The following is a 23,792-nucleotide window of genomic DNA, read 5'->3' on the forward strand; positions in this document are numbered from 1 at the left end:
TAGCACTCGGGTGATAGGGTTGTGTTGTCCGTTTATGCACATTGATCCAGGGCAGTTGGATCGTGTTTCGCTGACAATTATTCTGCCGCGCTGTCGGCTTAAGCATGCGACATTGGATTGGTTTAGATCCCTTGCTTTGCCCAGATATTTCTGGAACACTTCCATAAAAGATGGCATACACCTTGCATGCATTGCCCAACCAACGAGAGAGCCGAGAAAGGACTCTGTGTTAAAAAATCGGTAACTAAGTAAGCTCACAACGCCGTGGTATGTGATGGCCAAGAATCTAGATGAGCTGCAACAGACACTGCAGTGGGACTCTTTAATGAAGGGATTGGGAAATTCAAGCTGTTAGTCAGTGCCAAGCAGAATTTGTACAACCTGATTCATTCCAATCCATACCACCTCGGCCATGCCGTATTTTGTCCCAAGGGATCGTGGCTGGTAGACTTCGGCCCCAGCGGAGTGAACTCAAACGAATTAACAAGGAAATTTATTCCATGAAGACGGCAACTATGCCTGGCGGTTGCGTTCACTGCGCTCTGTCCCTAGCGTGTAACTCGCCTAATGAGAGCGGATATCTCCATGTTCAAAGCTGATGCAATTTTGTGGTTGAAAGGGGGGCACCTACGGATTCCGCACGCTCCCTTTAGAGGAAGGAATTAATAATAATTCAGCTCCGCAAGGCTTGGATGCCCGCCTGGAGAAGTCGGTGGAGCTTTGCAAGAGCAGGCAGCACAGTTTTCTGAAATCCTGTTGCAATGCAGCAATTGCAAGGCGATACAACGCATGGGGCCGTGGGACTCTGTACGGTACATAGCCAAATGACTACGCCGGGCCGGGGTCCCGATTGGACCTTGCATCCTCAACGGGGGCGTTGGCAATTTTTGAATCGTGCGCTGTTCCTGGATAAAGAGGTCTAGCCTCCGCCGAGACCCTGTTGTACTCGCGGTGACTGACAACGCTGGCAAGGGATACTGTGTTCCAAAGTTGAGGGTGCTGATGAGAAACAGGGCGATGTTTCGGCGAGATTGGATACTGCTTTCCCCCGTGGTTCATCCCGAATGTTAGGTGCAATTAACAGCCTCGAAAAGTAACGGTTCCTGCTCCCCAGACGGCAGTTATTGTCGATCGTCCACCACGAGTCTGGGGAACACAAGTTGTTGCTAGCCGGCTCTGGCGCAGCCTGCAGGTCACTGATCAGTGATCACCTGTTCCAGCTTGCTGCTGAGCGACAGAGCCGGTCATGTGATACGGCGAGTTTTGCAGCTTGCTTTCGATTTGAAGCCAGTTCTGGCAACTGCAAGGAAGGTCGGGTTGAACGGGGTATGACCTACGCTTAACGAACTAGTGTAATCTGTACCCGCTGTTTCGTAGGGCTGTACTGATAAAATTGTCATGTTTTGTAAATACACAGCCACATACTAGTTGTGTAACACCCTTTTGTATGACTTCGTCTTGTCGATCCGTCGGCTTTTGACTTCGAGTCCTGCTCTTGGGGGATGGCGCAGCACAACAATGAGGGGATGGCTTACTTTGACGTCAGAACTACCCCGAGGCCAACCGACACGCTTCTGTTTGTTCGATCTGGGTATATTGTTTTGACGAGCTTGATTTGCCTCTGAAACGTGAATTTCAAGGTCATCACGAACAGCAGTTACCGAGAAGGGAGTGGCCGGATGTATTTTCCTCTGCTTAGTGACGGCAAAGTATCTGCCTGCGCTATCATTGGCGTCTTCATTATTTTCATCACTTTGCTTATGCTTCTGCCTAATTGGCATACAAACCCAGCGTCATCGCTGAAAGACCAGGAATTAGTGACAGCAAAGGTGCCGTCGAAATGAACTGTAGAACTAACCCTGGCATATCCATTTGCCAGCTCTGCTCTGATACTTTGAAGGGAACTTTGATTGTTACAGGGTCATGATATGTGGCACCACGCCCACGCCATCAGTCAATGGTACCATTTGGTAATGCGCAGGTTGCCCCGGATATAGCTAGAAGAAGAAGAAAATGATTCCAGGCGATGCTAGACTTATATTGATTGTCTAGTATCTTGATGAGCTGTGAGTTTGTTGCTGTGAAGTTCTGCCCACAGCCGTCCACTTGCCTTTTGTGCAGAATTGCAGCGCGAATCTGGTGTGTTTGCTCATTTTGAAGCATGCAAATGTCAATACTCGATGCGGCCTCTATCCGCTTTTCTGTAGCTGATGTTAGACTTATGACTCTACCAATTTATATGGTTGCTGTTGGACTATCTCGGGTGACCCTAGTGTACATCAAGGATAAAGGCAGTAATCTAGCATCCTGCAATAACACAATCACCTTCTGGCTTGACGTGTTTCTAGCTTCGAATAATCTTCGTCATAAATTAGATGTTTGCTCTATATCATGGGCCATTTCAAAATGTCGTCAGGGCGCCTCGTGAAGTAAGCCGACGTAGCTTGTAGGCTCTGTTGCTTTGCTCATATTGTAATCTGACTCCGCCTATAAAAAAGAAAATTCTATAGATTATTCAGTAATTAACGAATGTCCCACGGAAGAATGGATATTTCGTCAGGGTTGATCCACCTCTGGATTCCGAGCTTGAGTCTAGCATGTATCACCACTATATACTCATTAGTATTTAGCTCGCATCCAATTACAGCAACCCTCGCATCCAATTATTGACAACAAGAAAAGACCGCGATTCATGCCCTGCTTTGGCTAATTGGCTGTTATGAGGGTATTATATAGTGCCAGAAAGCAATGAGACGGGACTTAATAGGAAGAAGGTACAAGGTATAAGGTAGCAGACTGTAAACAACAGAGGGATGCTCGGATAGCATATACCAAGTCATTGTGCTGTAGTAATGGAAACCAAGTAAGTAATTCACACTGGTAGTGACGCCGGAATAATAATATCTTGAGGATCCCATTATTGACTGACTCTGACATCCTGAAGGAACTTTGTAACGTTGTAACTTTGTTCTTCCTACTACAGTCCACAGTATAGGGTGGCTGTATTTTCCGGTCTCATACAAGTTGTAATCAAAATACACAGCCACACACAGCCACCTCAAGAACAAGGAAGAACATCATCATCGGTCCCGCATTAGGCTTCAATCTTTATTCCCCTCCCTCCTTTCCAGACTTACGTTCGCTCGACACCAGAACTAACGACTCGATTGAAGCACATTAAGTTACATACTGCGATTTTCGGGTTGGGATTAACTACGATTGACTTTACTCTTGCTCGCTGGAACCAGTAACGCGACCGATTAGTGTCCATCATGTCTTGGGCAGGTGCGCATCCAACCGACAGTCTAGAGAATTTGTTTGGGGATACGCTGACATGAGCACTCTTTGCAGGTTTTAAGAAGAATGTGAACCGCGCTACGACGCAGGTTATGATGAAGACGGGTATGTCTACAACAAACCTTGCCGCGCAACCGCGATGATTCCAGAGGTGGACCGATATCAGTTGGATTAAACATTGGAAACCGAAACTGTTGCGGATGCTGATATCACTATTCTACACGTATAGGGCATGTAGAGAGGACGAATGACCGTGATTATGAGATTGAAGAACGGTATGGAAGCCCGAGTATACGGTTTTAGCCGCCCGAGGGCTAATTGATCTCCTTACAGACGATACCGGACCATGGAGGCTGCTGCGAACCGCTTACAGAAGGAAGCTAAGGGCTACCTGGACTCTCTGCGAGGTATGGCAATTGTCGAGTTATTTTGACATTGAATGGTGCACTGATTATCCGCTTTTAAACAGCGATGACGGCTTCACAGATGCGGATTGCAGAGACGATAGACGCGTTCTACGGCGACGCCGGGGCCAACGACGGTGTGAGTAGAAGCTACAAACAGGCTGTTGAGGATCTCGACGCCGAGACAATTAAAGCCTTGGACGGACCATACAGGTACTAAACCTCTTCTGTGATACACCGGGTGTTTGCGTCTCAAACTGACATGCGCAAGGTCAACTGTCCTCGAACCCATTTCCCGCTTTTGTGCATACTTCCCCGATGTGAACGAGTGCATTAAAAAGAGAAACCATAAGCTACTTGACTATGACGCCATGAGGGCCAAGGTGAAGCGACTGGTCGAGAAGCCCGACAAGGATGCCACAAAACTGCCCCGCACCGAACGCGAATTGGAGATGGCCAAACAAGCATACGAGCAGCTGAACGAGCAACTGTTTACGGAACTTCCACAACTTATCGATCTACGAGTCCCATACCTCGATCCAAGCTTCGAAGCCTTGGTGAAGATCCAGCTGCGCTTTTGTGCGGAAGCATACTCTCGCATGGCTCAAGTGCAACAGTATCTTGACGCGGAGACGAGAGACCAGTACGCGCGCGGCGATCTGGATAACAGGGTAGAAGAAGTGCTACAGGAAATTCGGGATTTGAGCATAGCGGGTACTGTTTAATCTCGTTCTTGTTTTTCGGGAACGTTTACCGGGTTTGGGCCGTAATACCTTTGCATGCTGATATATCCACTATCATCACTTTCGTTGTAATCTTGATGAATTCATAACGGTTCGCTTTTTGGGGAATTCAAACGATGCAATTGCTCGGGTATCATCTATCTGTCTATCTATTTACCATAATCTACAGTTATTATATTATACAAGATTCGGTTGTTGCGTCACCGAATAGGCTTAGGCACTGGAGTTTCCTCCGTAGCTGATCCTGCCTCCTCGACCAAAACATTCATCGCAAACCCCGCAGCCCTCTTCACAGCATCCAACTCTTTCCCTTCCATTGGTGTAAGAACGTATTTCGCGACATCGTCTGGATTTCGACTCTCCGGCCTCCCGATGCCGACTCCAATGCGCAAGATAGATAGCGCTGCATCGTGCGGATACATCTTCTTCTTCTCCAACCATTTGAAAACATCTTTTAATCCGTTGTGCCCACGCAGACTCAGCTTTTCTGGGCCCCCGCGCTTCACGACTATCTTGCCCAGGGGCTTCTCGAGTTCGTCGTGGAGGATAACGAGTGTCAAGTCGCCCGCGTTCGTGCCTGGGTGATTGATTCGCTTGAACGCATCAAGTTCGTTGACAAGCTTCTTACCCGAGGCGTTCATTAGCGACGGGCTGTACCATGTTTTGTATACCGGCGGGAGTTGGGTTCGAAGGAGGGGAGTTATGGCGTCGAGGAGCAGGTGACCAGCGCTGTGACGAGTGTTGCGGTAGCGGCCTGGGTTCCCGATTGAGGTAATGAAGAGGGAGCGGAGGGGCTGATGACTCATTTTGTTAATGATGAATAGTCACTGAGTTGGTCTATGATGGGTTCGCGGGTCTATGAAGACAAGTGGAGTCGGTTGAACCTGGAGAGTCTCCGAGAGTGAAGCCTTTGACAAATTTTGAGAGTTTGTTCCAGCAAATGCTGCGGCGGGAGATCGTCAGGTTCGCTGGGAGTGTGGGGAAGACAGCAACTTTTTTTTTTTTTTTTTCCTTTTTTTTCTTGCACAATTCCAAATCGCAGCCGAGCTTATCTTGGCTTGGGCCAATTTTTCAGGATTGAGTTCTTCAAAGTGTGTAAGCCGTAAGGGATTGATTTCTTGGGTCAGGAACCGATTTGAGTGGTGATGGTGTCCGAAAACCCGGTCGGGCACGGGACAGTGACAGTCGACACTGAGTCAGGTGTGATTTTAAATCCTGGCAAACTCGAACAGCACATCGTCAAGCTTTTGGTCTGATTGGGATAAAGGCCTTGTTTTCCCCAATCCCCCTTCCCACTGCACTGGGTCGTTGAATCATACGGATAGGACCGATAGCCCGTCCGTGTGTCGCTCCCTACTATTCTCGGAAGTCACCCTATCTCCATCGAGTCCATCCCAGTCGCGCGGGGCTGCTCGAGACGGTCCCGAGGCATATGAAAGGATTGTTATTAACCGCTAGCCTGCTTGGCTGGAACCTGGTCCGGTTTCTTGGTGCACATCCTGCCTATCATGGAAGGACTCGGCTGTCTGGGGTTGGAGGTCCGAGATGCTGCGATGCAAGACGGCTGAAGCCATAACGTGTGATGGCCGCCGATTGCTGCACGGTATGTTTCGGCTCCAACAGCTGCAGGCGTTGGAGGTGGCGATGATAGGTGCGGGATGTGATCGTTGCGCCTGAGGTGATGCTCATGGGTGCCCGAGTACTGGGTCGATGAGACCCAGGCGGACTGCGCATTGACGCGCTGTCATATCATCATGTCTTATGATATGATGGAGATCGACATTTGTGACTCGGAGGCTTGTCAGTCTCGACTTCCGTCTGTCGTAATACACCCTTGATGCGGTGTTCGGTGGATGTGGATGGAATAATGTCCGAGCTCGCAATCCCACCGCCAAAGTCGCCCTGGAGGAAAAAGTACTGCAGGCCGCCGTGTCCGTGAGGCGTGAGCGCCGGGTGCCAGTGCCCATGAATCCCAAGAGTCTGGGAAGTGGGGAAAGCTGAAACTCGTTTGCTCGCAGGCGTTCGAGAGCCTCGCCCGCGTACAACTTGGAGGGAGTCGCGACAATCACAAAGTACTACTAAAAGAGTCGGTGGATTCGATTTCGCCAGACCTAACCCAGGCTAAACCAATGGCTGTCATAGATATTGATTAATATTAATTCGTTGTGACAATGACAACTCGCACGCCCATTATTGAGTTCGAGTTAAACGAAACTAAACAATTGTCCGTTTATTAATCTTGGGCTTCCCCTGGGATCGTGCATGTCCTCGAAACATCCGGTTCCCAGTTGACGGGCCAGCCTGTTTCACATCTTATTATTACTTTTGCTCCCTCGCCCCTCGTCCATGTCGACTCGGTCTCGACTCTGAAGTACTCGACCTTCACAAGCTCGTTATTCTGCCCTACGCGATGTTTGCTATTTGTTCGAGCTTCCCCACTCATGCCTGACTCTCGTACATTCTCTCTGTCGCTCCGCCCTTTCTCATCGCCCAAGTTTAACAAATTACATGGCCGCTAGTTGGGATTCGTCATGTCATGGTCGAGGCAGCGATTTCAGAAAGTATGCCTGAATCAGTCGAGGCAGGCAGTGCCAAAGCAGCTGGAAAGCGTCGCTGGGTGGACGAAGACCCCGAGGTAAATCCCGATACAGACTCCGATGAAGTCTCAATGTGAGCAACACCTCCGCTATTTTTTTAATAGCATACCTTCTGAACCTGAACTAACAGCACTAGAAAATCCACAAAATCCTTTGAAGCCCAAAACATAGAATATGTGCTGGAGAATGGCCGCCGGTACTGCAATGACACATACTTCATGCCTAATGACGAGGCCGAACAAACCCGTTTAAATATCACCCACCAAGTGTGCCTCATCCTACTCGATGGAAACCTCACAAATGTGCCCCTCGCCAAGAAGACACCCCGGATCCTAGACATTGGCACAGGGCCGGGCGACTGGGCCATTGAAATGAGTGGTGCCTACCCCGGTGCCACGATTATCGCAACCGACATTGGTGTATTCGATGGCGGTCTCGGTAGCACCATCGACCTCCCAAACGTGAGCTTCCAGCTTGACGACGCGCGAGACGAATGGACATATCACGAGCCATTCGACCTGATCCATCTCCGCGGCCTAGCAGGGGCATTCTCCGACTGGACCTCCATCTATAAACAAGCCTTCCGCCATCTTACCCCGGGTGGGTATATCGAGATCACTGACGCTGACCCAGCAGCGGATTCAATTACCTTCCCGGACTCGGACGACTCTTACCTTGGCATCTATGCGTCTGCTATGCGTTCCGCCGCTGAGGCCACAGGACACCCACGCGATTTGTGCCATCTTGTCCCTGACGTCCTCACAAAGGCGGGGTTTAGTGATGTCCGCGTTATAGAGCGCACGATCCCAGTGGGGTTGTGGCCCGAAGGGCCCCGCGAAAAAACTCTAGGGAAAATGGCCCTGATTGCCCTCCTTGAGGGCTTAGAGGCGTACAGTATGAGACACCTTACCATGATGGGGAACTGGACGGAAGGCGGCATCCGGGACCTCTGTGAGAAGGTGAAAATGGAACTATTAGCCACCAGGAGGATGACATGCCGCATGAAAACGGTGACGGCGCGCAAACCGTTTTCGAGGCCAAATATGCGCAAGAATGGTATGCTTCAGAAGTTGAAGCAACTCGATGATGAAATGAAAGAGAATCCAGACTCTGTTTGATTTGAGTTTATTTGGTTGGTCTGTTGCAGCTTATACCCATTTGCATTGTTATTGCGCTCTGTTTCATAGATGAAAAGCGTTTTCACCCTGTTTTAATCTCAGCGCCCGGGATTTGGGATGACTGGATGATGCATGCATGCATCCAAATATTGCAATCTCGGCACAAGTTATAGGGATCCAGAACTTGGCTCGTGCGTACTAAAATTTTTGGATTGCACAATAATTTATCTCGTTGGATTGATCTATAAACAGCCAAGTACAGAGTGGTATTTACATAAGTATAAATTCTAGGACATTTGACCCACCGAAAACAGCTTCTTTTGGCAACCAAACTCCATGAGATGCAAATGTAGATAGGCGCATGAAACGCAATCACAGCTGGAACAGCGTCCTCTTCTTCTCCATCTTCCCCTTCCACTCCCACTCTTGCCCACTAGCCCTCTGAATTCCCTTGTCAACACGGCGTAGCTTCAAGGTAAACCTAGGTCCTAGTTCTTGCAAACCCGTCCGAATACCTTCCGCCCCCTTAATTTCCTTCCCATCTGCACCAACAACCGCCTTTTCGGTTTGCCGTTTTTCACGGAAGACGTAGCGGTGACGGCGCACGAAGATGTAATCACGCTGATTGTGAAGTGTTACAACTTGCCGTCCCTCAATATCCGGCTGTGGCGGGAATAAAGTGCGGAAAAGATGTGCGGTGAGGAGACCAAGCGGTGTACGGAAATTGTTCAGGATAAGTTCGGGCCAGTGCTCGGTTGGGTTACCGTGGCCTGGGATCCTCTTGCCCTCAACCCAGTTGTTGATGCTGAAATGAAACATGGGGCCCTTGGGTAGGTGCACGATATCCAGGCCTGCTGGCTTTTTGGCGTCTTCTTGTAGAATTACTAGGGTGGTGTACTCGCGGTTAGAGGCGAATTGCGCGATTTCTCGGATGGAGAATTTGTGCGAGTGAGCGTGGGCTGTACGGCGGATGTAGACGCTGTTGGGGAAGAGTTGCGTAAGTATTTTGGCTTCGTGGTGGAGGGTTGAATTGAGGGAGGTTGTGATTAGGATTTTTGGCGGCCGTTGTGAGTCCGGCGAGAAGAGGGACGGGAATTTTTCAGCTAGAGCTTCCGGTGCGAGATTGAGGTTTGTGCTTCGTGTTGATTGAGAAGGACTGGTTGCGCGCTCCGTGGCTGAAGGGACAGCAGACGGTTTTCGGCCGCGACTGTCTTTCGTGCTTTCGCCGTTCTCCTCGTCCTCTCCGTCCTCTCCGCCCTCTTCGTCGCTGCTGGCCAGCATACTGTCGACATCATCATCATCATCATCATCATCATCATCATCATCATCATCGTTATAGTCGTCTTCATCTCCGGATTCCGAGCCCAAAGGGCGATTGAGCTCCTCGTCTTCCTCTTGTTTCTGTCTCTTTATCCGTTCGACATCGACACTGAGCCCTAATGGTCCTTCAGTGTCGCTGCCGGCCTCATCCCACACACGCTTCCGATCCAGCGTCAGGGGAATGTTCCGCTTAAGTCGCTCCTCCTTTAATTTGGGGTTTTTGGCTTCTTCCTTCTTCGTCCCGAATCGCTGAGCCCGACGAGCGGAGTCTTTCGCACGCTTTCGCTTGATATGAAGAAGGTGGCGCTTTTGTTTGTTGGGAGTTTTGAAGTCCATAATCGCGCTCGAAGGCGGCCTTGACAGTGACTTTTTGGAAACCATACTGAAATGTGGGTAGAGGAGAGTTAGTATTATGGTTGCTTCAAGCTCTCATTCTATCTCAACTTTTTTTTATCTTATTTTTTGGCGGAGATATTTTTTGACGGATAAAGGTTGGGCCGGGGCCAGGCGGTCGGAGAGTCGTATTGACCGTACAAACATTACGTCTGCGCCGTCTTTTTTGTATGTACTGACTCGATTTGCTGCCCCTGGAAGATTCCAATAATTCCCTCTGTTACTGTTTAAAGCGAGCAATTGAGCGCATTCTCTTGCATATCTGCTCTTTAATACTCCAGGCTTACCTTCAGGCTTATCTTTATATATCCATATTGACCCTCCGTTTCTTCCAATTTCGGCCGGATTCAGCCTCCTTGAGTTTATCAAGGAACGGCTCACGTGTCAGCGGATGACTCAAACGCCCATTCGATTTTCTTTTCTTCCCCGCCGAATTGTTTCCTGCTGGTACCCCGCCAGCAGAAAACACTTTTCCTCCACCCCTTCCACCCTTCGCGCTGTTCTCCAGGAGTCAAGAAACAAGAAATCCGTGATGGCTACCTTAAATACCAAGGCCGGTCAGGCCGTTGACCGTGCCGTTTTGGATTCTATGCTCCGCCGCCGCCTTTTCTATACCCCCTCCTTCGAGATCTACGGAGGTGTCTCCGGCCTGTACGACTATGGTCCTCCCGGCTGCGCCGTTCTAAACAATATTGTCGAGACGTGGCGGAAACACTTTGTGTTGGAGGAGGATATGCTCGAAGTCGATTGCACAATGCTGACCCCGGAAGAGGTTCTCAAGACCAGTGGCCACGTCGAAAAGTTCGCCGATTGGATGTGCAAGGACCCCAAAACCGGCGAAATCTTCCGTGCAGACCACTTGGTGGAGGAGATGCTCGAGGCTCGTCTCAAGGGTGACATGGAGGCTCGTGGCCAGAAGATTGAGGTCGACACGGAGAAGGAAGCGAAGAAGAAGAAGAAGGCCAAGAGTGAGGCTATCAAGCTTGATGATGCGGTCGTCAAGGATTATGAGGAAGTGCTGGCGCAGATTGATAACTTTGACGGTCCCCAATTGGAGCAAATCATTGCCAAGTACGACATCAGAAACCCCGTTACTGGCGGCAATGTCCTCCCCCCTGTTTCTTTCAACCTGATGTTCCAAACCTCAATTGGGCCTAGCAGCAACATGCCTGGCTATCTACGCCCCGAAACTGCACAAGGACAGTTCCTGAACTTCCAGAAACTACTTGAGTTTAACCAACAGGCGATGCCTTTCGCTTCGGCGTCTATTGGCAAGTCGTTCCGAAATGAAATTTCACCACGCGCGGGTCTTTTGCGTGTTCGTGAATTCCTCATGGCCGAAATCGAGCACTTCGTGGACCCGGAGGGTGGGAAGAAGCATGCGCGTTTCGACGAGGTTAAAGATATCGAGTTGATTCTCCTCAACCGAGACGTGCAGCTGTCTGGAAGCACTAAAACCGAGACAATGACAGTCGGAAAGGCTGTTGAGATTGGACTGGTAGATAATGAGACACTCGGATACTTCCTTGCCCGTATTCAATTGTTCCTTCTCAAGATCGGTGTTGATTCTACCAAGGTCCGCTTCCGCCAGCACATGGCTAACGAGATGGCCCACTATGCGTGTGATTGCTGGGATGCTGAACTGCTAACTAGCTATGGCTGGATTGAGTGTGTCGGATGTGCCGACCGCAGCGCTTATGATCTGAATGTGCACAAAAACAAGACTGGAGCCCCTCTTGTAGTTCGTGAGACTCGTGCAGAACCATTGAAGGTCGAGGAGTGGCAAATCGACTTGGATAAGAAGAAGTTCGGTCCTCGCTTCAAGAAGGATGGTAAGACCGTCGAGGCTGCCATTGATGCTTTATCACAGGATCTTCGGGAGAAATTGGCTCTTGACCTGGAGAAGAGTGGCAAGGTTGAGGTAGATGTCGCTGGCGTTGCTTCTGGAAAGGTTGAGCTGGAGAAGGACATTATCACCATTGAGAAGCGCACCCGTGTTGAGAATGTCCGCGAGTACACTCCCAATGTTATCGAACCATCATTCGGTATCGGCCGTATCCTATACAGTCTTATGGAGCACGTCTACTGGTACCGTGAAGGCGATGAAGCACGCGGCGTAAGTTCTGATCCCCTGTCCAACCAAAATCGTTCTTATCTTACTTTACATATAGCTTCTATCTTTCCCCCCGGTTATTGCCCCCACTAAAGTTCTTCTCGTACCACTATCGAGCAATCCCGCGTTCCGCCCTCTGGTGCAACAGTTGACGACGAAGCTCCGACGATTGGGCATCTCCAGCCGCGTGGATGATTCATCAGCTAGTATCGGTAAGCGATACGCACGCAATGACGAGCTGGGAACACCATTTGGTGTTACGGTCGACTTCCAGTCTGTCAAGGACAGCACCATTACGCTGCGCGACCGTGACTCCACAAAGCAGGTGCGCGCGAGCGAGGATGAGATCCTGCAGGCCCTCAAGTCCCTGGTGGAAGGAGAGGAGACGTGGGAGGATGTGCGTAAGCGGTTGCCCGAGTTCACTGGACAAGAGGTGGACTAGATCAGGGATTTCGGCTAGAAATATTTCAAAATCAGATCTTCTCTCACGGGTTCTTAAAACGGAGCATAAGGCCATAAGCAAATGTTCTATAATGTTTGTAGGGAGTACATACATACTAGTGTAGAATAATGTATGCCAAGAGTCCCAGGCCGAAACGTCATTCCCCGTCCACCCCAAACATCATTCGCCAACTTGGCTTCATCTTCATCTTCGCTCCCTCATTCCCACCTTCCGATTGTCAAGCAATTGCTCATCGCGTCATTGGACTTGCAGGAAGTCCTGAATATGGCGCCCAACATTCCCTCCGCCAAAATTACACTCTCCTGTCCCTTGTTCGCTGCCGATTTCGACCCGCGCAATCACGCCTTTCTTCTTGTTGCGGGCGGCGGCGGCGAAAGTCGCAGTGGCGTCGGAAATAAAATTGTAAGACCCCACGCATTCTCATTCCCATTCCAATATGAGATTTCAATAACAGTTGGTATAGGTTCTTCTGAACGCGTTTAAACGCCACGAACTGAGCGAGGTCGTCGACGTCGAGCTCTCGCGGGATGAGGATTCAGTGACCTCGATGGCTGCGGCGGAGTCAAACGACACCTCCATAGTCACATTCGCCGGGATAAACAGCTCCCTCGCCTTGCAACAGCAAAATAAAAATCGGCATCTACGATCTTTCCAAATCGATTATCCTCCGCGCCGTACAGGGTCTAAGGAATCTACATCCCCCGTGGAGATTAAACCAGGGCAAACAGTCAATCTATCCCAAGAGTCGTTGTTCAGAACAGTTGCTGGGCCAAAGGGGACAACAGATACGTATCAGAGAATCACCCGTTTGTCGCCTTGGAAGGAAGAGGGTGCTACCCGTGTTGCGGCGATTACGACCGGATTGGCACCATCAGGCGAGATTGTCCTTTTCAATGCAAACACGAAGGAACCGGGAGAGAGTGATGTTATTGGAAGAATCCGTTTGAACAGTGATGAGGAGGCGGAAGATATTGATATTACGGGTCAGGATGAAGTCGATGGCACTTTCACGGTGGCATATACCAATGGGCTTGATGTCTTCACGTGTCGCATCTCGTCGGAGACTCGATCGCACGCCGCACCGGATGTGAAACGTGTGTATACTCCTCCGGTCAACACAAAGGGCAAGGGGCCACGCGCAAAATTCCGTGCGCTTCGGTTCCTCTCCCCTACAACGCTATTGCTTTTGCAGAATGCGCCGGACCGCAAGGGCTGCGGGCTCATACTTCTCGATCTGCGCCCAAAAACATCATCCTCTTCTTCGCAAGCCACAATCATCCGTCAATACAAGCTTCGCAAATCTATGAAGCTCGGCCTTGGCCTTGATGCATGCAACCTCGGCACTAATTCGGATGCCCAACAACAATCAATAATCGCAATCTCTGGCGGCGATCAATCCCTCGAGGTCCTAACCGTAGACTTCGATTCCCGCCGGCAACACCGTTCAAGTGCAGGGTACACTCCTTTCCGAGTTTATACTACCCTTCGTGATGTCCACCCCTTCTCAATGACAAGGATATGTTTTTCTCATTTCGCACCCCCGAGCCCCGTTGCTCCGGAGACACCTCCACAATACGTCAAGCTCGCCTCGGTGAGCATGGGCAATACCGTCGTCGTGCATACATTTCCGCTATCCCCAGTACCACCCTCAAGCCGCAATCCTCGCTATGTCCTTGTCCGGCCAGGTGAATCCGAATTTTTAACGGGTCTCGCCGGGACTCTCGCCTCCATCCTCTCCATTGCGTTGGTTATATTCCTTCTCCAAGCTATCACGGAAATCCGGGGTGTCATGCCTCCGTACCTTGGTATCACGGAACACTTACCGCCGGATATTCGGGCCGCTATTGCAAAGCCATACAATCCGCCTCCCTTTCCTCCTCCCACTCCATCACCAATCGAAGAAACACCTCAAAGCACAAACGCCGAGCCGGATGAATCACAACCTCAACTCCTCCGCGATATTATCCCGGACTCGGAAACATCCATTCTCATATCCTGCAATCCATCGAACAATGAACTCCTCGTCGAGCCACACACGCCCAATCCCAACTCTCAGCTTCCGGAAGAAGTCTCGGAAGTAGAGCCAGATCTAAGCTCACATATAACGTCCCACCATGCTCGTCAGTGGACAGATCTCTCGACCGAGGACCGCTTGGCATGGAAAACTCAGCTCATCAACGCCGGGCTTTGGGATCCCCAAGAATACGAAGACGAAGACGAGTCTATCCTTGAAAGAGTCTTCGTTCGGGAGCCGTGCCCACAAGCTAGTTTCTCTAGCAAAGATCAAGAGTCAAGCGCTGGTTCGACCGAGGAGTAAGAGAATTATAACAATGTTTGTTTCTTTTCTTTTCTTTTCTTTTCTTTCCCCTTCCTATCTATTCTGTTTTCTTGCAATTTGGCAGTATTGTTTGTATGCCAAGATTCCATAATGGTTTCTAGTACACGTTATGGTTTAGTTAGATCAGTTCTTGTATCATGATATGCATGTATGCCTACGATTGTACGTTTATTGCTTCTGTGATAATTTCTTTTTTTAGATGTTGGAAACGGCTTCGAGAAATACATTTCATTATGCCATGAAAAAGGGGTTCTTAAAACAAAGGAAAGTTGGTTCTGTCCCCATTCTTGCATCCTAGCCAGGACATCAATGGGTCTATGTATTATAAGTTGCTCTCTTGAATGCCTAGATAGTTGCTGGCTATAAACAATTTTCTTTCTGTTGACTCATCGCTAGAAGAAAACGTGTGGGTGATATCCTATTTTTAGTCAAGTGTATGCGTTTTCAGAATGCGCAGCCCCCATGTGTAGGGACGTTGGTCATAATAAGCGTCAGACATAAGACAAGACAGTTTCTCCCTGAATTGGAACTGAAACCCTATAACCATTCAAGGTAATTGAGAGTCACACGGACGCACATTCATGTCAATGGGAGTTTTGAAGGGTGGAAGAACGAAACAAGAATAGACGCCAAAAGAAAACGCCGAATTTATCAATGCCAAGTGGCGAGGAGAGTGAGAAGTTTAGCGGGTTGGATATCACTCAAAGCAGAAATTGTTCACATGTCGTAAGTTTCAGCGACGCGTAGATGTCGTCCACATGTGCGTGGGGGCAAGACGTGTAGATCGTAAGGAGATGAGAAATCGATGGTTCTAAGGGCCTTGGGGCCCAAAGGGGAGAAGTTTTAAGTCACTACTGGCCGGTGTTCTTCTTCCAGCGGAGCAACTCTGCGAGACTGGCGAGGCTGCAGCCCATCTTGAGGAAATCATGTTCCAGCAACTCCTGTGCCGTGGCACGACTGTCCACAGCCACACACAAACAGACGCTGAGAAAAGACTTAAGCTCCTTACTGAGCTTCTCTGGAGACTTGAGTCGAGGAGTACCATTGGTAGCGATCAAGTAAAGGGCCTTGAGGGGTTCCTCGTTCAAGTACGGGGGCTCAGACTCAATCATTTCAATAGCCATGATGCCCAACGACCAGCAGTCAACTTTAGGGCCGTATTCCTTCTGCTTAACCACCTCAGGTGCCATCCAGTATGGAGTACCAACCATTGTAGCACGCTTATTCTTAGTTTCGGTGAGCTTAGCACAGAACCCAAAATCCGCTGTATAGTTCGTTAGTGCCTCCAATAATTGCCAGCTAATGGGGAGGGCTGACTTACTAATTTTAACATGGCCAGCGCGGTCAAGAAGAACATTATCACTCTTGATATCGCGATGAATGATACTCTGGCTGTGCAAGTGTGCCAATCCTTTGCAAGTCTGATGTGCTCGTCAGATAAACATTCTAGTCAAAATGAGGACATAAGATACTAACCTCTGTACAGATTGTAGCGATCTGGTCTTCCTGGATCACACGGTTATTGTCAATAACATCAGTAAGTGCCCCACCCTCCATGAACTCCATGACAACCCAAAGTTCATTGCTCTGCTCTTGCAGGAAGGAGTCTAAGAAGTTAACGATGTTGGCATGCTGGCTGTCCTTCATGACAATAATCTCGTTAACGATCAGCTCCTTTCGAGGCTGACTACGCAAGTCCATTTGCTTGATCGCAACCTGACAACGTGGGCCGTACTGACGATACAGCTCTCGAGCGACGCCAGAAGTCGCGTTTTCTTTAACCCGCGCAACGTACACGGAACCAGAAGCACCCTGTCCAATTTTTCGTTGCTTGCTGTAAGATTCGTTTGGGTTGTCTTTGGACACGACGGACCTCAGCCTATCCATGACCTCATTTTCACTCATAGCCGACATGCGGACCTCCTTCTTATGGGGATCAGCCTTCTTAGTCAGAGCGGCTTCCGCCTGTCGGACGCCATCTGGGGCATTATTCTTAGGCGCTTGCTTGTTGGCAATGTTCAAAGGCTTTACAGGCTGTACAGGAGCAGGAAGTTTGCTGGGAGGAGGGCCGTGTGCCTGTTGCGGCTTGCCATTGTTCTGATTGCGAGGTGCTGAGGCTTGAGCTCGAGGATCTTGGGGAGGATATTTGGCATTGGATTGATCATCGTAACGTGACCCTGGGCCCCGCGATGCTCCATTGGACGAATAGTCTCCAGGCCTTTGTCCTGAAGTTGGTGGTGATGGTGCCGGTCGTTGAGCTGTTAATTGGCGGGAGGGATCTTGAGGCTGGCGGGCAGAGCCTGGGGCCTGCGGAGCAGGGCGGCTCGGCTTGTAACGGTCATTCATTGATGGCTCAGTTCCTCCATATCCTCCGAGTTCTTGTTTGGCGAGGGGTACACGAGTTTTGGGAAGAGAGGCGTTGTAGGTATCCTGCTCAAGTCGGTTCTGCTCCTCTTCGCGCTGTCTGTTACGGCGATCCTCCTCTACTCGTCGGCGTTCCTGGTCAGCCAATTCCTTCATCTTTTCTAATTGTTGTTGCTGTTCGGTAGCCCTATCTGAGCCAGATTTACTCGGAGTGTGGCCAGAAGATGCAGAGCGGCTAGAGTATGATTGTCCACTGTCTAAACGCTGCGCAGGGGCTGGTGGGGGTGGCCTTGGAGGGGCAATCGAGCTGCCTACTGAATTGTTGCCATATGATTTCGCCTGACCAGATGCATTGCCCAGACCGGCATAGTATTGTGGGTTTTGTTCACGCATCTTGATGTCAGAATAGAATTCGAGCACCTCGATCACAGCTTGCGGGTTCTTTTTGTAGTCCTCTTTAGTAATTGCGGACGAAGTCAAAAGCTTCTCCCACTCTGGAGGTAGACCAACAAAAGCCCCTGTCCGCGGATCAAAACCAACGTGAACGCGGTGGCTAAAGTTTGTGGGATTGCTCACACCACCCATTCCGGGGCAGCGCTCGTATATCTTGTCGATCCAGTCGTAAATCTCTTCATCAGTTCTGACTTCACAGGTCAAGCTTTTTGTGGGAATATCGCGAGTAAGTAAGGCCGACTTGGAAGTGGCATCTTTCGGGTTGGCTAAACGAATGATTTCAAACGCCATCCGGGTATCTTCCGAACGAGAGACGCCTGTGACTGCGGATAAGGGAATGGAGAGAACCACTTTGCCGGCCTCATTTTTCATAAAATCCAGGCGAGACTCGCGAAGAATCAGGAATCGCTGATTCCATGTAGCCAAGAATTTATCCTCTTTACAGCGTACATATCCCTCTTTGACAACACCATATCCTGTCGGTCCTGATTGATCTGTCTTTGTCCGAACGAGAGATGGGCTGCTGGTGTTGGGGAACAGCGACAGGTTAGCGGTCGTCGGGGTGCTTGGAGAATCAATGTTCATCTGGCCAAACGATGTTGCTACACCGGAGGTACTTGCGGTAAGGTTAAGTTTAGGACGGTCGGTGGGTGGGCGAGGGGCTGGGCCGGGATTCATAAACTGGTCTGCGGAATACATGCCGCTAGACAATTCGGTCAGTTGGTTCGCCGTTGAAAGGTATCAAAATATATGTTTCGATGTGTCGCAGGTCATAGTGACAACTGCGATTAGGGGCAGCCGGCGGGAAAAGGGCCGTGCTGACTTACTTTCCATAAGAGGAAGCCATTTTGGGTGATGATTCGGATGGCGGGTGCCCCAAGAGGCGGGATCACCTCAGACGGGAGAGAAAGATGGGCCGAACGAGGAGAGTCGGTAAAGGCCTCCAAAACTGCACCTGTAACTATCAAGATCATTAGTAACTATAGGAGGTCGAAAATGGAGGTTCTGCGACAGGACCAAACTTGCGATCCAAGGTTTGGGCGCATTTGCACCTGGAACTAATGTCACAGGGGAACCGGATCAACCAGTCAACGCTGGGGTAGAGGAGGGGGGTTCTAACAAAAGGGGTTGGGCCTGAACCTGGGATCACCCACGCTGTGTAAGAGAGGACTCGAGTCTCAAGGAAAGAATCCCCGCGCTTGCGAGGATGCTTCGAGCGCGAGGTGCACGTCTCGAATTCTCCTTTTGTCCAGAGTCCAGACGCGGTGAGGAGCAGAGGCCAATTTTGGGTGTCTGAGAAATAGAGACCGGGGGTGGGGGAGAGAACACCGGCGGTGGGCAAAATGGAAGCGACAGACAACAAGGGACCGTAGAGGAGAGGGAAGGAGGTGAATAAAAAGCACCCGATAAAATGGCAGGTTTAAGGGCCTTTTCAAGATAGATAGAGCCTTGGGTCGGGGAGGGATTGGGAGGGGAACGAGAGCAAAAGATGAATGGCAACTGGGAGGTTTCACCACCGCTGGTTAGACTTGGGTGCGAGGCCCCAGAATCCCTGAAGGGGGCGGCGGCTCTTTCGAAAAAAAATAAAACTCCTTTTCTTTTGCCCCCAACTCCCTATTATTAATTTTCTGGCCTTGTCTCATTCAGTTCATACTTAATTGTCCTATTTCCGTATTTGAATGCTGGTCATTTCAGACATTTCTATCCACGCAGCTATAACTGCTGGCAGGTTTAGACACAAGAAATCCAAGCATGAGATGAATTGTTGGTGTGCAGTGTGCCACAGACTGATATGGAACAGGGAGACTCAGCAATGGCATTCTAGTCCCAAGAGAATATTCTGGGCTCTATCTCCAATGAAGGAGTTCGTGCCCAATTGTGGCTCGATTCCGCCTTATTATGATTGTCCGAAATCCTGTTTTGTTATTCAATTGAGATTTATGAGCAGAGACCGAAGAGCCATGTTTCACCTTGATTCGTTGATTGAAACAGCGATCTGATCCAGATTTCGGAATTTTCGCTGCTCAGTCTATCAGCATGGATGGATACATAGCTGGCGTCCTCCCTTGTTAAGGGGAGCTTCACTCCCACTGCGGAGGCCCTGCTATTATTGATATTCTATGTTCAGGCAGGCTATTTACAAGCCCTGGGTCTGGGACTTGTGATGAAAAAGCGGTACTGACATTGGATAGTATACATATAGCAGCAATTTGGATCTTGGTTGTCAAGAATTTGTTATATTTACTTGCAGTAGACTATGTATTTTGAAGCTTGGGTCAGGGATGCATTGTTGTACGGATACGTACTGATGGTGCTCCACCAAAAGATCGGTTCATAGGAAAGGCCCACAGCTTTCCGATTTTACCCCTTAATCAATTTTTAGGTCAAACGGGTGGCATTTGAGCTTTGAAGGGGCTGTTGACGTAAGAGTATTCTTGGATGGTTGAATAATTAGTTCGCTATGGAGATGTTCGTGAAGGGGTTGTTAGGATATTAGAGGATAATCGATACATAGTAGATGAGTGGGGGTCATTCCCCCGAAGTATACAGAGGCGGACCAGAGCTCCATCCATTGCTAATTTACTACTCCCCGAACGGATAGTTAAATTTGAGCAATGAGTTCAGTCCTCCTACCCAACCATCATGGGCTTCGCCATCATGAGCCTCGCTGCCCATAACTCTCCGCATCACGCACGGCGCCCCGCCCTGCCATTCATTTTTGCCGTGCCGCATCTCTTCATTCCACACCCGAGCTTCCATTCCCGCTGTCATCCCTTGAGTCATGTTGACACCATCGATACTGATTTCCAGTTCCCGTCCTCGGTTCTTCTCGCTCAGACGAAGCGTAATTGGCGTGCTAGCCGGCAGAACTAAGGGCCTGAAGCTAAGGCTTCGAGCACAGATTGGTGTTATAAGTACTGCTGGCACAAGAGGATGAACGATACTGCCTCCGCTACTAAGACTGTATGCTGTACTTCCAGTGGGCGTGGAAATGATGATGCCGTCTGCCACAGCTTCTGTGAGAAACCTTCCTCCCACATATACGTCCACAATGGCAAGGTGCGGCTCCTTTCCGCGGTGGATGAGTATTTCATTCATCACATACAGTCCCTCACTTCCTATACCTTGGGCAGGCTCTGAACACTTATCTGCTACAACGGGGTTTCCATCAGCAGTAAACAACGCCACTTTGAGGCGGTTTCGCATCAGAATCCTGGCTCCTCGATTAAAACCCATAGATTTGCCGCGAACCGACGACCATCCCGTAATCACTTCTGATTGTTCTTCGGCACCCAAGGAGTGAGGAACCCCAAGGACAGAGGCGCGGTCTCCCACCCCTGCACCGGACATGTACATTTCGCGAAATGCACGCTTATATTCACTGAACTTCCACTCGCCAAGGAATCCCAGCGTACCCATGCTAAACGACAGCATCGGCGGAACATTGACGCACGTGGCGAATAAGGAGGAAGCATGCAGAATCGTTCCATCGCCGCCTAGTGTAACGCTGAGATCCACTTTCCTATGTAATGCACAGGGCAGTTTGTCCAAGGGGGCAGAATAAACGGGGAACGGCAACGACAAGTGTACTTCCTCCGCAACCTTCGGTTCTAAGATGATACCAAGGGATGGATATGTAGACGCTGTGTGACTGGATGTCCGAAAAGATTAGCGTATGTGTTCCGAACGCATTGTAAGCCGTACCTGATGAATTCAATTAACGAGTGGGTGACCTCTGGTGCGCAGTCTTTCTTCACGACAAAAATGTTTCTGGGAGCCGCGGGCCACTGAAGAGAAAGGAGATCGTTCTCGTTCGACTCTGGCCGTTCGTTAGCGAGGAACATAATGGTCTTCGAAGCGGATGCGCACCATGATAGCTGGGGATTAATCGCTCTGGAAGGATATTAACGTCTCTAATTTCCTGTCGTTTCAAGGAACTTGAAAAGTTCCGAGTCCATGATAATTGTCGTGTGGGATTGATCCTCAATGACTGCAGCCGACTTATCACCGACCGCATCGTGCCAAAAGTGGCGGTTTTCGACTCTTGATTTTGGGGGCTGGCAGGAAACCAAAGTTATCATTAAGAGGAAGTCGGTTTAATCGTCAACCTATGGTGTTTAGAGTGTCGGGCTTAAATATTCTCTGGACATTTTCTAGCGCAGCAGTCTGAGATTGGGTTTAGCCTGGCAAGAGGGAGGTACTTATATTCGAGAGGCGGTCATCCTTTTCTGGATGAATGTAAGCAATAAAGCCAAGACGTGTGCAAGAGAAAAATAAAAGTTTCCACCGAGGAGTTCAAGGTTGAGACACCCGCTTGATCGAGTGCAGAGTTGAAGCCTCCAATTCCCCAGAAAGATCGGCGATCTCGGGCTCTGACCGCCCTGAGGGCTAAGCAAAGTTAGCAGCTTTAACGTCATGGCGCAGTAGACCACGGTGCCTGCTCTTCTTGCTAGCCGAACTTGGGCTGTCCACAAGATCGGGTGCATCAGCCGTCATTCATCAATACTTGGACTTCCCAACTCCTTCAACTCTTCCATGTGATTTCTGGGATGTCCTTGCATTTTCTCCTTTCTCTTCTTCCCGGATGAAATGGCCTAGCCTAGTCCATCCACTCATTCTCTTATTCTTCGCTCGTCTTGTTCGTGCGTGACCTATTCTTAGAGTATCTCATCCTGTAAGTAAACACCGCTGTTTGCACCCAAACACCATGCCTTCGGACACTCCTGCTTCCTGCAGAGTGGTCGCGTGATGATTCTCCAAGAATTTAAATTAACTGTGGTTGCAGTCCTCTTTCTCTGGAGAAGAACAGTGTCGTCCCTTAGTCCCCACCCATCAATACGATTCCCCGCCATCATGAACGGAACAGAGGTTCGACAGCGGAAGCCGGCGGCCGACACGAAAGAACAAACCCAGGCTTCTAGAGATGTTGATCCACGCCTCAAGCATGGGATACCCATGCAAGTGCTGCGTTCTTTGCTTCTCGCAACCTGGTTCAATTGCTGCTGCGTTGCTATTCTGTTAACGCAGTTAATCGGCTCACCTCTCTACTTCATCAAGAAACGATATTATTACTCCTGGATGGCATCCACCAAAAGATCTTTCGGGCTGGTAATTACAGCCCTTACCGAATGGGGCTGCCCGACTTATGTTCGGGTCAGCGGCGACGAGAGTATACGCGGGCACATCCACATTGCAAGCGATGGGCGTCTAAAGACAACTTTTCCCGAGCGACTCGTCATGATTGCCAACCACCAGGTGTACACCGATTGGATTTACCTTTGGTGGATTGCTTACGCGAACATGATGCATGGCCGCATTTTCATCATTCTTAAGGAGTCCCTGAAATACATACCCGTCATAGGTCAAGGCATGACGTTCTATGGCTTCATATTCATGGCTCGAAAATGGCTGTCCGATAAACCACGGCTACAGCACCGCTTGGCGAAGCTAAAAACCCAACATAGGGGTTCTGATTCGGGCTCGCCGAAGTATGATCCAATGTGGCTTTTGATATTCCCGGAAGGAACGAACCTCTCCCTGAACACTAAACGACGAAGCGATGCTTATGGCGCTAAAAACTCGTTTCCACCCCTCCAACATCAAGTTCTTCCCCGCTCGACTGGCTTGTTTTTCTGCTTACAGCAGTTGAGAGGAACCGTTGACTGGGTATATGACTGCACTATTGGCTATGAAGGCCCTCCGTAAGTCACGGTGCTTCTCTGACATACATATAGCTGAATCGTACTGACTATTCTGTTTCTGTGGAATAGAAGAGGCAGTTACGCTGACAAATATTTCACCCTTCGGTCAACGTATGTACAAGGACGCCCACCGACTTCCGTCAACATGTACTGGAGGCGTTTTGCATTTGCAGATATACCTCTGGATGACCAACAGGAGTTTGATGCCTGGCTTAGAGCCCGATGGGCGGAGAAGGATGCGTTACTCGAGCAATACTTTGAGACCGGGCGATTCCCATCCGCTCTAGCTGGCAGTATCGAGGTTGGCAATGGAGATGCAACCCAGTCGGATGCAGCCAAATGCGGGTATGTCGAGGCCCATGTCCGCTTAGGGCATTGGACTGAAGTTGGTCGGATATTTAGGGTGGTATTCGGTCTCGCTTTCCTCTGTCGGGTTCCTAAACTTACAGGGCTCTTGAACACATGCGCTTAGAATCAAAGTCACTTC

At 49.7% G+C, this 23,792-nt stretch overlaps 9 protein-coding genes across 9 annotated transcripts; 5 read left to right on the forward strand and 4 right to left on the reverse strand.

Annotated features, from left to right (window-relative positions):
• Positions 1–3,272: 3,272 nt before the first annotated feature.
• HOB3 (amphiphysin-like protein RVS161) lies at positions 3,273–4,426 on the forward strand (the record flags this gene model as incomplete). The annotated part of the gene is made up of 6 exons (XM_041695275.1): positions 3,273–3,285; positions 3,352–3,402; positions 3,527–3,572; positions 3,631–3,704; positions 3,767–3,914; positions 3,973–4,426. 6 exons carry the CDS (start codon positions 3,273–3,275, stop codon positions 4,424–4,426), a joined length of 786 nt encoding a protein of 261 aa, XP_041561022.1.
• Positions 4,427–4,644: 218 nt separating this feature from the next.
• PTH1 (aminoacyl-tRNA hydrolase) lies at positions 4,645–5,250 on the reverse strand (the record flags this gene model as incomplete). Its single annotated transcript, XM_041695276.1, has 1 exon — positions 4,645–5,250. The coding sequence occupies one exon, from the start codon at positions 5,248–5,250 to the stop codon at positions 4,645–4,647; it is 606 nt and encodes a 201-aa protein (XP_041561023.1).
• A 1,730-nt stretch (positions 5,251–6,980) lies between these two features.
• APUU_70408S (class I SAM-dependent methyltransferase) lies at positions 6,981–8,159 on the forward strand (the record flags this gene model as incomplete). The annotated part of the gene is made up of 2 exons (XM_041695277.1): positions 6,981–7,114; positions 7,178–8,159. The coding sequence occupies 2 exons, from the start codon at positions 6,981–6,983 to the stop codon at positions 8,157–8,159; spliced, it is 1,116 nt and encodes a 371-aa protein (XP_041561024.1).
• Positions 8,160–8,531: 372 nt separating this feature from the next.
• On the reverse strand, positions 8,532–9,860 carry APUU_70409A (rRNA-binding ribosome biosynthesis protein RPF1; the record flags this gene model as incomplete). The annotated part of the gene is made up of 1 exon (XM_041695278.1): positions 8,532–9,860. One exon carries the CDS (start codon positions 9,858–9,860, stop codon positions 8,532–8,534), a length of 1,329 nt encoding a protein of 442 aa, XP_041561025.1.
• A 403-nt stretch (positions 9,861–10,263) lies between these two features.
• On the forward strand, positions 10,264–12,427 carry GRS1 (glycine--tRNA ligase; the record flags this gene model as incomplete). Its single annotated transcript, XM_041695280.1, has 2 exons — positions 10,264–11,988; positions 12,044–12,427. The coding sequence occupies 2 exons, from the start codon at positions 10,264–10,266 to the stop codon at positions 12,425–12,427; spliced, it is 2,109 nt and encodes a 702-aa protein (XP_041561026.1).
• A 285-nt stretch (positions 12,428–12,712) lies between these two features.
• On the forward strand, positions 12,713–14,765 carry APUU_70411S (uncharacterized protein; the record flags this gene model as incomplete). The annotated part of the gene is made up of 2 exons (XM_041695281.1): positions 12,713–12,850; positions 12,912–14,765. The coding sequence occupies 2 exons, from the start codon at positions 12,713–12,715 to the stop codon at positions 14,763–14,765; spliced, it is 1,992 nt and encodes a 663-aa protein (XP_041561027.1).
• An 872-nt stretch (positions 14,766–15,637) lies between these two features.
• Positions 15,638–18,450, reverse strand: CLA4 (serine/threonine protein kinase CLA4; the record flags this gene model as incomplete). The annotated part of the gene is made up of 4 exons (XM_041695282.1): positions 15,638–16,050; positions 16,108–16,207; positions 16,263–18,306; positions 18,431–18,450. The coding sequence occupies 4 exons, from the start codon at positions 18,448–18,450 to the stop codon at positions 15,638–15,640; spliced, it is 2,577 nt and encodes an 858-aa protein (XP_041561028.1).
• A 1,736-nt stretch (positions 18,451–20,186) lies between these two features.
• Positions 20,187–21,621, reverse strand: POS5 (NADH kinase POS5; the record flags this gene model as incomplete). The annotated part of the gene is made up of 3 exons (XM_041695283.1): positions 20,187–21,255; positions 21,309–21,423; positions 21,474–21,621. The coding sequence occupies 3 exons, from the start codon at positions 21,619–21,621 to the stop codon at positions 20,187–20,189; spliced, it is 1,332 nt and encodes a 443-aa protein (XP_041561029.1).
• Positions 21,622–22,457: 836 nt separating this feature from the next.
• On the forward strand, positions 22,458–23,777 carry APUU_70414S (lysophospholipid acyltransferase family protein; the record flags this gene model as incomplete). Its single annotated transcript, XM_041695284.1, has 2 exons — positions 22,458–23,305; positions 23,375–23,777. 2 exons carry the CDS (start codon positions 22,458–22,460, stop codon positions 23,775–23,777), a joined length of 1,251 nt encoding a protein of 416 aa, XP_041561030.1.
• Positions 23,778–23,792: the final 15 nt, after the last annotated feature.

The sequence above is a fragment of the Aspergillus puulaauensis genome, chromosome 7, assembly GCF_016861865.1.
Source record: "Aspergillus puulaauensis MK2 DNA, chromosome 7, nearly complete sequence".
NCBI lineage: Eukaryota > Fungi > Ascomycota > Eurotiomycetes > Eurotiales > Aspergillaceae > Aspergillus > Aspergillus puulaauensis.